Below are 13,256 nucleotides of genomic sequence, written 5' to 3' on the forward strand. Positions count from 1 at the left end.
TGCACAGAAACCTCAGCGGTGCTGGGGTAACATGCCAGCTCTCCATCTCCTGCCCTCTCATTTCCAGGCTCCCTTGCTGTACATGTGCACTGGCAGACATGGATTCTGCCCACCTTGCCTTTCCAACGGTAAGTCATCAAGCAGCTTTTGCAGGCAGGGCATACACTAACTGCTGCCCGAAAAAACAGAGGGCTAGAGCAGGAAAAAACCCACCCAGCAGCCTAGAAAGCAGCGTCCCGCCTCTTTAATCCCTTCTCCCTTTCCTATCTGCTCTTTTCTCTCACTTGTCACGGCTGCTCACCTTCCTCTGCTGTTTGTCCAGCTTCTCTTTGTCACCTACAACATGACACTGGCAAACAAAAGCAACGTCAAACTGGGGCTGAGACCCGGAGAAGAGCAGCAAGGAGAGGAGCAGCTGGTGCAGAGGTGGGCTGAAGCTGAATTTCCTGGGATCTCAATCACCAGCACCTCACCCTGTCCGCAACATTCGGTCCCCTTGGGCAATGGCAGCAGCCATGGGAAGGGAACACCCACCAGGTTATGACAGACCCAGGTCCTGGTGGGCTGCACACCCCGGCATTAGCCACCGATGGTGCCCACGTAGGTCATTTTTAGACGTTTAACACCGAATTGCATCCAGGAGAGCTCAGCTCTCGCTGCCTCATCGGCTCGGTGCTATGTTGTGCTCACCCATCACGTGTGACTTGCACTTGGCGGCTCCGTCCCCAAGTGAGGTGACAAATTCGCTTTGCAATTAGCCCGGCGGGCAGCTGGGCTGCTGCAATAACCCTCTCCCATCTCTCCCTCCTCATTAGTGAAGCCTCACTTGAGGAGCTTTTACGCAGGAGAATGTCTATCTCCACAGCAAGATTTTTGGAAGAGCATCTTTGCCTGGAGTGGGGGTTACGGCACTGAACCACATATGCCCGGGCTCGTTACCGTCAAACACTTACCCGGAGTAATTGCTTGTGGGGAGAAGAAGTAAATCCTTACCATCAGCTGCTTGATGGTCGGGTGCTCCTCCGTCTCCCTGCCCGAGGCCGGCTCCTTGTGCACGATCTCCACGCGGATATCGTTCTTGGCAGAAACCACACCTTTGAGATCTGGGCCAAGAGCGAGATGGAGAAGGGGTTAGTCAAAGGCAACCGTGAAGCATCCTCAGGGACCTGACGTCGGGCAGCACTAGGGACAATGAACCCCTGCAAGGCGTAGCCAGGGCTTTGGGAATGACAAAACCATCCCTGGCTGGCAGAGAGCAGCAGTTCTGGAGAGACTCCCTGCCTCCCCTGAAGGTGTCAGGCGTGCGCTGAAGAAGTCATTTTAGTGAAATTAAACCAAAGACACCCAGCAGCAGGAGCAGAAACGGCCAGGCGAATCCGAGATGAAAAGCAGAGATGGATGCAAATCTGAACAGCGAGATCTAAACAGCCCCCAGCTTTGAAGCCAGGCTTCAGCCTACAATCTGGCCTCCCCACTCCCAGGGCGGCTGTGCCAACCCTCCCAGACCCCAAATCGCCTTGAGCTGCTCGGCTCCTCTCATCTCCCTCCAGCCGACAGAACCTGCCAAGACAGGATTGCTCCGACTCCCGTGAAGGTTGGGCCATGTGGGAGCGATGCTACTGGAAACCCAACCGAACGACATGACTGAGGCCGGCCGGACGTTCCACCCTTTACGGATCTCAGCATCCTCTTCCCTGGGTACCCGCAGCCCTGCCATCACCCACAGACACCTCCAAGCCTCAAGGTGCAAAGCAAAGGGTTTCCCTGGGAAGTTACTACTGCTTTTCCCTTTTTTTTCCTGCTGGGACCACGTTCCTGGTGCTGGAGCCTCCATCTTTAATCACAAGGAGAAGCTAATTACCATCTTGCACATCCCTTCCCAGGAGTGTTCCCCCTTAAGTAACTCTGGGCCGTTAAGTCACTGATGTTACAACAATAGATGTGCGGTAAAGTCTATTTTCTTTTCCTTTTCCAGTTAAGAAATGGCCTCATGGCTCAGTGTGTCTGCACCCAGCATCTCCCCAAAAGCAGGGCCAGGAATTGCCTCCCCCAGTGCCATGAGCTGCTGCCGGCGGGGAGATGCCTTCTCCGGAGCTACTGCCGGGTCACCTTGTCCCCTCTGCTGGGAGCCGGGGAGCCGTCCCCACAGCCTCTGCCGGGCTAGGTTTGCAGGCTGTTGTTTTACCTGATGCCACAACTCACCCGTGTTTGTCTCGGGAGAGGAAACTGCCATCACCCCAGTAGGCAGTGAGTCCCTCCCCTGATATCAGAGCACTCTGCCGGTCGCATCACTCCTGAGCTGATCCCTGAAAATCCCTCCCTCACCTTCTCAGCTGGCTGTTTCCATCTTCCCAATGCTCACCTGCCCCTGCAGACAGCACCCAGCACCCAGCCTGCATTAGCACCTGCAAAACTGGGCTAAAAACCCTTCACCCTGGGACAGCTGAGTACTCCCCCGCAGGGTTTCACACCCCAAGCGCCACTCAGGGGATGGTTTAGCTGCTGATGCTCCCAGCTTCCCCCAAAAAACAAGGAGGGACCCTGTTTTGGCAGCTCCAAGTGGTTTTTGGAGCCACGAGATGGGGGACTAAGAGGTCCTAGCAGCACCCCCTTGATCCCTGCACAAGGCTCCGGCCTGGGGAACTCCAGCTGCACCCAGAATTTGCTTTGGTAGCATCTTGGCATCCTGCTCCGCTCAGGCGGCAGCCCCGGTGAGCACCCGGCAATGCCGGCATCCCTGAATGGGTCCGGCTCCCTGGGAAAGGTTGTTCCTTCTCCTATTTCCCTCTGGGGAGGGGAGGGAGATCAGGGAAGGGATCTTTACTCTTGGATGATCTTTTCCTGCTTGTTTGCTCTGATCCCAAAATGAAATAATAAAGAAACCCTTCCTAAGCGGGACAGCACTGAACACACGACAGAGAGAAGGGATTTTGCCACTGTGTCCCCGGTACCCTCTTCCCAGTATGTATCCTCCCATCCCCAGGAAGGAAAATGCCTCTTACTTACCACTGGGAACCCAAAGGATGAACCACACAAGGTATTTGGGTGGGATGGCGTTGTCCCCCCTTGGAAAAACAAGCCCTGCTTTGTCCCCCAAAGACCTCCCCATCCTCTGCGCGTTCCCAGCTTGTGAGAGACTCCAACCCGGCCCTTCCACCAAATCCATCAGAGGAAAAAAAAACCCTTCCCTGCTCCGAATGACGCAGGGACCCCACCGACGGCTATGTCCCACCACGGACACAGCAGCCCAGCTTGGCCCCTGCCTCCTTCAGCTGCTCACGCCGTCCAACCTGGCTGGGTGAGCTCCGCAACGTGGACCGGCCTGGCCTTGGGTCCTGTCCATCAGCAAACCTTCCCCAAAAAGCAGGATTAACACCTGCCCCCCTCCCCATTTAATGGAGGCTCCAAGAGTTAAAAAAACTCAAATAAACGGGATAAACCCGGGATTTCATTATCGCTCTTAAAATTAAACACATTTCTGCAGCGGGAGGCCGCATGTTCGTACCGAATTCTGGGAGGAGCCCAGCACCTTTGATTGCTTTGTGATCAGAAGAGGGGGAGAACAGCCAGGGAAGAAAAGCGACCGGAGCTGCTGGCAGGGGCACCAAAAACCTGGCATCGCCGCCGTGCGCCTCCCGAGCCGAGAGCGCCGCCGAGCATCCCCTCTTCTCCCCTGCAGCATGAGATGCTCCAACCATCAGGCTCTTCTACCTCCCGGTTTGATGCCTTTTCATTCAGCCAACAATCCTCTTTTAACTTCCCGGTGTCTTTTTAATGAGGCAACACGATGCCACGCTGTTTACCCCTCCTTCTCCTCTACCTGCGGCTCCAACGACGCTTTAACTTTTATTCCCACGGCAGCCAGGCTCGAAAACACACAAGTCCCACGTAAAACCCCTTGACTGGCTGGGATTCCCACTAGGAAATACGCATTTTCCGTCAAGAAGAAGGAAATTAAACCAGAAGGAGAGCAGAGACCACAAAGGGAGGAGGGTTTTTACGCACCAGCATGGCACTGCAAGGCCATCGCTCTTGGACATCAGGATTTCTCCAAGGGGGGTATTAAGAGCAGGTCCCTTTGCCCCCCAGGACATCCCTGCACACCTCCAGAAGTTGGCATCTTGCTCCTCGTGCTCCGAAACCCCTTCCTTTTCCCGCAGGGCCTGCCGCTAGCAGCCGAGTGCTGCTGAACAGTTGGTAAGACCAACACGAGGAGCAGATTGCGCCAGTGCTATGTCAGTTAATTCAACCTCTTATTTCTCTGCAACCCACACTATTCGCCTCCTCACCCCCCCCTCCGCTCCCACCCAAGGTCTCCTGCCCAAGGGGACGCAGCGGGGCCGGGGGAGACACTTACTCCGCTGGGAGCGGGCGCAGCAGAAGGCGACGATGGTGGCCATCAACACCAGGAACGCCACGCCGGCCCCCACGGCCACTCCGATGATCACTGCCATCGGCACCGACTCTGCAAGAGGAAGGAGAAGGGGCATGAAGTGGGGACGAAGGTCGGAAAGGCGGTTTTCCCCCAAGGGACCCACCCCCGGCTACTGGAAAGCGGCTTGGTGATGAGCCTGGGAAGGGTTTTGGGGCCAAATGGACCTCCTTCCCCGCTCCTTCGTCCCTGCCTGTGGGACACCGGTGTGTGCTGCAGTCTGTGCAAGCCCTGACCTCTCTGTGCCTCAGTTTCCCTTGGGAGGGAGAGGAGGGCTAACAACCGCTCTCGATAACATCCTACGGGTTAACGAGTATCTCTACAGGATAAAAAGTGCAAAAGAAGGCGGCCTGTTAGTATTATTAAGAAAGAGAAATGGCATTGGAGTGGGAAAAGGGAAGAGCCAGGATGGCAGGATGGAGACGGGCACTGAGCCTGCAGCTCGGCTGTCTTAGCAGATACTTAAATATCTATGGAGGAATTAACCCCAGAGCCATCCTTCACAGCCTCTGCCCACCCTATATCCCGATCTCCTGACTTCCCCCTTGGCTTATCAGCTCTGTTGTCCTTCCTCGAACACCCCGAGGACTGGGACAGGAGGGATGGCCTGTGCCAGGGGACGGGCAGAGGCAGTCGCGGTGGGCAAGAGCTGCGGGGTGGGGGCTGCAGCCCCGGGGAGCAGCGCAGGGGTTATGTGCTGATGTCCTTCTGCCCACAGTAACTGCGTAGTTGGGTTCCCGGCGGGGATTTCAGCCGGTAAAGCTGATTTATTGGCACAGATACAGACAGCAGCTCGCGAGGGGCGGGGAGAGTGGAATATGAAATCACGGTTACGGCGAGAGGGTCAGATCTGCAGCCCGAGAGAGTTGTTATCTCCCTGCTCAGGTCCTCCAGGCCCTCAAAGTCCAGCTCCCACTTAACGGCGGGCGTTGGGCTGGTGCCTGCTCTCCAGATCATTGCCAGGCAGCGACAGGCGGCACTCCCACTCGCAGGCCACCACAAAGTGGTGACCAATGCATCTCAAGGTGTCCCTGCCCATGGCAGGGGGGGTGGAACTAGATGATCTTTAAGGTCCCTTCCAACCCAAACCATTCTATGAATCTGTGATTCTAAGTGCCTTCGTTGGCTGGGATGATAAACCGCACCCCGAAGACCCTCTCCCCAAAGGCAGCAGATAGCTCTAGGTCTCCGTTTCTCTTCCCTCCAAGCACCCTGTAGGTTCTTGTGAACTCACAGTGGGCCAAAAGAGGGGTAACCCTTTCCATGACGGCTGGTGACTCTCTTTTCCCCCTCCTCTGTGCAGATGGGGGACAGGAATGCTGCTGGGCCATGGGGTGGCTGAGCTGAGAAACGAATCCAGGCAGCCTCATGGCTGCCGCTGGACTGGGTGATCCCGAAACCATTTCTCACTGCCCACGGGTGTGGAGCTGGCACTGACCACAGATTCCACCCTGGACATGGAGATCAGATGTTGCCTGTGCCTTTCAGCCTTCCCAAGGGGCGTGCATCCTTACTGGTGGGACTGGGGGGAGTCATCATTCCACCAGCATCTTCCCCATGTTGTCAGCAAAGGGTTTCCTCATAGTAATCTAATCCCAGCTGGGACAGGGGAGTTCTGATGCCACTTCACGTTGCCCTTTAGCAGTGGCCATGAGTCCCCATGGGTCCTGTGTGCTACTCGGAGAACTTCAGGTGATAAAAAATGGTGCTGGTTGGGTTTAGTCCCTTCTGCTCACACTTGATCTAAAAAGAGCCTTTAATCTTCCCTGCTCAGCTTGTTGTTTCAAGTGATGCCCTTGGTTTACGCTGAGGCTTTTCAGTTTCTGGCTTGCTTAGGAATTTTCTGCCTGGGCCTGCTGGTCCCTTGATGCGTCACTTGTCACTCGAGCTGGGACCTGGCTCATGTGGTAGCAGATGCTGGAGCTGGTTCCAGCTCTAGAAGAAACTGGGATTCTCTTCTCCGAGCGGTCACCTGCTGGGCAGAGCTCCTGCCAATGGTGGTAACTCGCCATGGGATTATTTTTGCCTCTCCCAGGGGAATATGGAGCAAAAGGGTGAGCAGACAGGAGCTTGGGCTCAGCGAGAAGCAAGGAGTGAAGGGGATGAAGATGATGGAGAATCATGCAGGGAACAGGGGGGGTGTGTGTGTGAAGTGCCTGGGGCTCTTCTGGGCTGAAAACAAAGGTAACTGAGAAAAGGCTGGGATGGTAAACCATGTCCTGAAGACAAGGGCGAGCTGGCGAGGCTACGCGCTCTCCCAAGAACCCTGCTCTGGTGCGGAGGATGAGGAAGGCGCGAGGGCAGCATATCCCGTAGCACCTGCCCAAATATCCATCCAGCCCTGCTCTGGCTGCTGTGGATGCTGGCTAGCACTCTCCTGAGATGCTGAGACAACCCGATACCTGCAAATAACCCTGGAAACTTGTACTTCTCCCTCTTTTTTGCCCCACTTTAAAAGGTGGCTGCATAATATCATCCCCCTCTCAGTGGCTGGGGAGCTGGGGCACAGAAAGGTGGTGGTGATTTGCAGAGCGGGTCAGTGGCAGAGTGGAGATCGGATCGCTCCAGCTTCCAAGTCCGTTCCCCAGTCACTGCCCTGCGGCTTTCCTACACCCCTTCCTGCCCTGCCTGGCCCTGCTGGAAAGCTGCCCGGCCAGGAGGAGGAGGACGCCGGGTCCTGAGGTGTGGTAACGGCTGGGGACAGTTCACGTTGACCGTCAGCTCATGATTTCCATACCTGCTTGAATACCAGCTCCTGATTTCATTTCCGTACCTGTTTGAAAATAAAGCAAGTGTCCACAGCCTTGCACAGCCCAAGCGCACCCGTCAGTCCTCCTGAGCGCTCAGCCCTCTGCTCCGCTTCCTGCAGGGGTGTCCCCGTGAAGGGGATGTTCTCTGCCACCCTACGGCATCCTCTAGCCACGCTACGGCGTCCCCCTGCCCCAGGCAGGGATGTCCCCTAGCATACCTAAGCAGGGATGCTTGGATCTCGGCTGCGGGGCCGGCTGTGGACTTGGATGCTGCGCCACCGGCTCCGACCCGGACGCCGAGCACTCCCGCTGACTGGCAGCTGACCTGGAAAAACCACTGGCTCTGTTTGCATTGGAAGAAGCCCAAGGCTAATTTTAAGGGGTTCATTTAGCTCTGATTTAATCTGGACGGCAGCCTTGCCTATAAATCACAGCTTAATGAGAACAATCCACCTGCCTGCCCTGGCATTTAATAAAGTAGAAGAGAACTGGAGTCCCTCCAGGAGCTAAGCATTCCTCACAAAAGCCATCTCCCTCCCTCGCTATGGAGAGCCCTGAGAGTGGAAAACCCCTGGCCAGCCCCTGGGAATTGCTTGAGGTGCCTTGGGGGTTGGGTGGGTAAGCCCAGCTCTGCAAAACACGTGCCGGCGTTGTGGCCGGTGGCCGGGATGGAGGGTTGCCACCAGCCCAAATGCCTTCTTCCCGCTCGCTCCCATCACCAGTGAGCGGTGGGGTCTGGTAGGAGCAGCCGTTCCTGTTTCTAGAAGGTTATAAATGATCCTCCAGCAGTGGCATCACCTTGTGCCGTGGGGCAGGGAGCGAAGGCTGCAGGATTGGCCTGTGCCCTCCAACTGCAGCAGGACAGGCAAAGTGGGGCAATACCGTATCAAGCAGAGACTTTGTCTCACCTCCTGACCCACTGCCGGGACCAGGTACCCTAAGGATGCAGTCCCACAGCTGGAGCATTTTCACCATCCTTCCTAGTCTCCTCTTTGACATCCCAAGATCTTTTCTGAGCATAACCTGCCTTCACAGCATCTCCCCACTCTCACAGCCCCTCCAGGTGCTAATTCCCGCTGCCCGAGAGCCCCCACCGGCTCCTCAGCGATGCCCACCTTGCTCTTTGAGCCGGATGATCTCCGTGTCAGAGCCGAAGCTGTTCCAGGCAGTGCAGTTGTAAATGGTTTGGAAATCAGCCCGGACGATGTTGCTGATGGTCAGCGTGGAGATGACCCCCTCGTCCGTGCTGACCGTCTCCACCGTGTAGCGCCCAGAAGTCCCCGACTCCAGGACGTTCTCCTTCCAGGACCAAGCCTGCCAAGAAAGAGAGGGGTCAGCCCGGGGTGGGTTTGCCCACCCTAGGGCCCTTAAGGCGTGCAAGGCCTCCACCACCGTTCCCTGCCCCGTTCCTACTCACAATTCGGTCTGGTGGCGGGGTGCTGCGGATGAAGCACTTGATCTGCCCCTTCTGGCCGTGCAGGGCGTGCTGCGTCTGGGTGCTGGAGATGATGGGCGGCCCTGTGAGAGAGAGAGAGAGGGCTGCTGGCATCTCCCGTGGGCGGCTGCAATGCCGGGTGCTGGTGACGATGGGCAGGGTGTTAGTGCAACCACAGAGGGACATCGAGGTCCCACTTGGAGGGGGCAGGATGGAGCAACCAGATGATGCTGAAGGACACAGAGCGAGGGCTTTAAGCTTCTGCAAAGCCCCACCCAGCCCCAAGGTCTCCCCATCTCTGCTCCCCCATCCCATCGGTGTTGGACGGCGATTAAATCACCCTGCGGAGATGTCCCTGGTGACCCTGGCCCCGGAGAGGGGCTCCAGAAGAGCCCAGCCCACCAAGTGTTCACCTGCTGAGCATTCCTGGATTCGTTAAGCCACCTAATTGCTCCTCAGGGGCTTGAGGAAGCAGCAGGAGGGCAGAAGGCAGCACTGATGGGCAGCTGCTACCTGCAAGCCACCATCTGTGAGCTGCCCGATGCACCAGAGGAACTTCTGCTGGAAAATCCTTGGGACCCCATCAGCTGGGCTCTCCTGCACCGTTCAGATGCCGCAGGAGCCCAGGCTGGCTGGGAAAGTCTCTCACGGAGTGATATGAAGCTGGATGCACTGGCTGAGCCAGCTTGTGAAGGGAAATGCCCTTGTCCTGCCTTGGGGACATCCTGAAGACACGATGGGGAGAAATGGGAATGGAGAGGAGAGCATGGCTTGGTGGGATCAGCGTGTCCCCTCCTCCAACAGCCCTGCCATGGCGAGGGGGACCTCACCCCGAGGAGGGGATCACCCCAAGGGAGCTGCACAAGAGCTGGGATCCTAATTGCTGTTTATTAGCCTCCTTAATTAAAGCAGATTTGCATTTCTGAGTGGCTTGCTGCTGGCAGAGAAGAAAACCAGCCAGCAGCGGGATGCAGGCAGGAAGAAGGAGGAGGCAGGGGCTGGCCGATCTCTCCCTGCCCCAGCTCAGCTGTTTCGGACATTCGCTCTGGGTTGTCCCTCCTGGTTTTTGAGTGTTTCACTGGGTTTCTCAGAAAACACAGCCTTGCCATGGTGCCCAGCCGAGCCCGCGTGAGCAGAGCGATGGGCAAACGCGCTGCAAATGCTGCGCCTGTCATGCAAAGTGACAGGGCCACGGCAGGAGTTGTCACACAAGGCCAGCCTGCTGCTGGGGACAACCTCAGTCGGGTATTGAGCCCAGGTCTCTGGGACAGTCAGAGTCACAGAAGCTGCTGTGCTCACCCTCTCTCCGATTGATCCGTCCTTTGTGGATCTGAGAAACTTCTATTTTTTTTCCTCCCCTGCAGCTGGTATGTTCCTTTAAGAAAAACCTCAGGATTTTGGGTGGAAAGTGGGGAGAAACAGATTCGCCTGGGTAATCCCGATGCATTCTCATCCAAATCGCCCACTTTTAAATGTGCAGAACGCACAAAAACATACCAAAATGCAAAATTCTTTGCTCTGGTGCATTCACCCATCCAGTTGCCTTACTGAAATTACCCCAGCAACACCTTTCTGCACCGAAATCTGACACTCCTGAAAGACTTCCCACCGAGACACAGCCCTACCCTTCCTTCCCTAGGTGAGACATACGGAAAACCAGCTCCATGAAGCTCACTTCACTGACCGGCGACCAGCCGCTCGGTCCTGGCAGCTCAGGAAATTGCTGCTGGAAGTGAGCCGCCATCGAAATTGGAGGAGCCATGCGTGAAGGAGAAGGTCAGGACTTGTTTTGATGTGATGGTCACGGCTGTACGTTAGTGGAAACTCTTGTGCCCCTTTATATCAGAGAGAGAAAGGAATACAAAAGGACATTTTGTTGTGGTTTTCTGCCCAAATGCTCCTCAAGGAGTTCTAGGCAGGCTCCCAAGGCGGGCATTCACATTTATCCATCCGTGAAAGCCCATCTTTCAGAAGGGCTGGCCGGGTCTCGGGGGAGTTCGGTCGCTTCCTTGCTTTGCCTCCCTTCGGGAGGACGCAAACGGCATCTTGCCTCCTGCAGCAGCTCTTCCCGAGCACTCTCAAGGTGGTCCCACCAGCCCTCACGCCCCATGTTGGATGCAAGAGCAGAACCATGCCGACGGCCAAGCGCTGTTGGGGCTTTTCCCTCCTGGACAAGGCACGCCATGGGGACCCATCGTCTTCCGAGGGTGGCACGAGGCAGGCAGGATGAGCTTCCTGGCTAACGGAAGGTGTGCTAGGTGTGTGCTAGGTGTGCCTGCCCTGACTGCTGATGAACCCACAGCCAACGGAGGCAAAAGCAGCAATGGGATCTGGAGCCCAGGCCCACCCCCAACTTCTTTCTATTCCAACGGTTGTATGTTACTTATAAATTCTGGAAGCTTTCCAAGACTGGGTGACGCTGGAGAAAAATGGCTTAATAATCATTAAAAGGATCATTTTCCCCAAGGAGAGTGGATTTTAAATGGCACAAACGCCAACGGCTTTGGGTTTTATTATTGCTTTAGGAGTTGAGAGTCGACGGCTTATCATCATGATAATAGCCTATGACTAAAGACCATTTGTGAGATGAACATGCCCAGAAATAATAGCATGAAGTTGCAGCCTCTTCACATTTGGGGCCGGCGTTTGATTCTCCACCAGGCTCTGGCTCCTTATGAAAGCTGCCAATCTCCGGCTTGGCATTCAGCGCTAAGCGTGAGACAGCCCACAGGCAGGAAAAAGGCTTTAAACAATGTTGCTATGGATATAAATGATGGAGCTATTGGTTGCGGTTATTTTTAGCACGCTGGTGTCAATTTATTTGTGCCGTTCGCACAAAAGAGAAGGCAGCTTGCTGACTCGGGAGCCTTGGAGGAATGAAAGGATGGCCTCGACTTCTCCAGCCGGCTCGAGTCCACCTGAACCCGTCCTCCCAAGCCCTCCCAGTGTTGGAAAGGGTTTGGTGGGAGAGCTTGGTTTCATCCCTTGTTTCCTGCAGAAGGCCTGGGCTGACTCGTGCTGCCCGGCATGACAAAGGACCATCCCAGAGACGGACCGTACCGTGGGCAATCCTGCCATGGAGGTGATTTTGGGGTGCTTCTCTTACCGGGGTGGGAGCTCCCACCAGGCTTGTGTGCAGTCAGGAGCACTGAGAGGCTTTGGCTTGCACGGGGGCCATAAATCCGACTGCCGTTGATTTATTACGGCACCAGCAGTTCCTTGCTTCCTTTTTGTTTCTGCTGCTCTGGCCTTGCCAAATGCTGCTCATTTGCATAATCCTCCTTCTCATTAAGGAGACTCTGAATCATATCTGCTTCCTTTCAGGCTGGTGGCCTCCAGCTCCAGCTCTGGGATGGGCTGCCAGCCCTTCCCCGCATCCGCAGGCCTGGCCGGTGAGGCTGCTGACGGGGAGGGCAGCAAGACACAACCGCAGCGAGAGCGGGAGGATGCTCTCCCCCCCCAGCCTCGTGCTGCCGTGATTTCCGACGGTTCGGAGAGTGGGTGGGCCGCTTCAGGCAGGACTGCAGGCTCAGGCTGGGTCGGATGAAGATCCCTCTTGGGATCCCTGTGCTTTTGGTGGGATGGATCAACCTGTGTGCACTGAGCAGAGTCTGTGCCCAGACCAGACACTTCTAAATGCCTAATTTTACCGTGACGAATCCCAGCCCACAGAGAAAGGCACCTGGTAATACCAAGACAATTGTATCACCCTCTGGATTTAAAATCACTTGAAAATATGAAGCGTTCAAATTCCCTCTCAAATTACGTGGAAAAGGCTTTCAGCAGAATTCATTAGCTGGATTAGACACACTGTGCTGTGCTCCCGGCACCGGAGAGTTGCTCTGACTGCAGGAGGGGCTGCCAAGACCTGGTGCTTGGTGGGCGCTGGACCTGGGGATGCTTCCCTGGGGCTCGCCCACCTTGGGTCTCCTAGCTTGGAAGGCCAGGAGACCACCTCGACCTGGAGGTGTGGGGTTCTCCCCTGGGGTAGGGTCCAACGCCCGTGATGGCGTATCCCAATGTTGTCACCCTGGGGTTGCACCAATCCCCAGCAGTGGATCCCCCAGCAGATTGTCCTAGGAGGACGAGATGCTGCAGGCAGACGGCCCCCAGGAGATGCTCAAAGGTGGGCCGCGAACCTCCCGGATTTCATTTGCTCCCCCACCAGAGCTCTGCAAGGCGAAAAGCTCGGCGGCGGCATGAGCTGCAGAGCTCTCAAGAACCTCTTCCACGCCGCATGCTCTGAGCGGTCCTGAGCCTGCCGAGCACTTTGCTCTGCGTTCCAGGCGGCCGCATGCCTGGTAGGTGTCAGGAAAGGAGCAGGTTCTTTGTGCTAATTTGTTGCTTTGTTTTCCGCGAGCTAGTTTAACTGTAATTAAAACCCAGCAGCCGCTGGGGAAGGAGCGTGCAGGCGCTGAGGAGCTGAGTGGAAGTCAAGGGAGTGGTTGGTTTTCAGCCCCTGCTGCCTTGCCCTTGGCTTCCCTTTCTGGCATTATCTCCATTTAAAATTAACGCTTCCCGGCGCCGCTGCTGCTTCCTGGCTTGTTTTCTTCTCTTTGTGACAGTGAGCAGGGACTGAACCCTGACAGTTTGTCATACAGGTGAGAGATGATGCAAAATTCATACTCTATTTATACCA

The 13,256-nt window shown here is 56.0% G+C and overlaps 1 protein-coding gene across 1 annotated transcript in view; it reads right to left on the reverse strand.

The window, feature by feature from the left end:
• Positions 1–301: 301 nt before the first annotated feature.
• Positions 302–13,256, reverse strand: part of LOC104506714 (kin of IRRE-like protein 3) — a gene marked incomplete at its 3' end in the record, with an annotated part of 46,853 nt that continues 33,898 nt past the window's right edge. The window contains exons 7-12 of the mRNA XM_010147753.1: positions 8,600–8,700; positions 8,298–8,496; positions 7,170–7,205; positions 4,358–4,465; positions 940–1,103; positions 302–349 (exon numbers count right to left, since the gene is read on the reverse strand). Coding sequence (XP_010146055.1) covers positions 302–349; positions 940–1,103; positions 4,358–4,465; positions 7,170–7,205; positions 8,298–8,496; positions 8,600–8,700 — 656 coding nt within the window. The remainder of the gene's footprint in view (positions 350–939; positions 1,104–4,357; positions 4,466–7,169; positions 7,206–8,297; positions 8,497–8,599; positions 8,701–13,256) is intronic.

The sequence above is a fragment of the Eurypyga helias genome, unplaced genomic scaffold (genome assembly GCF_000690775.1).
Source record: "Eurypyga helias isolate BGI_N326 unplaced genomic scaffold, ASM69077v1 scaffold21792, whole genome shotgun sequence".
NCBI lineage: Eukaryota > Metazoa > Chordata > Aves > Eurypygiformes > Eurypygidae > Eurypyga > Eurypyga helias.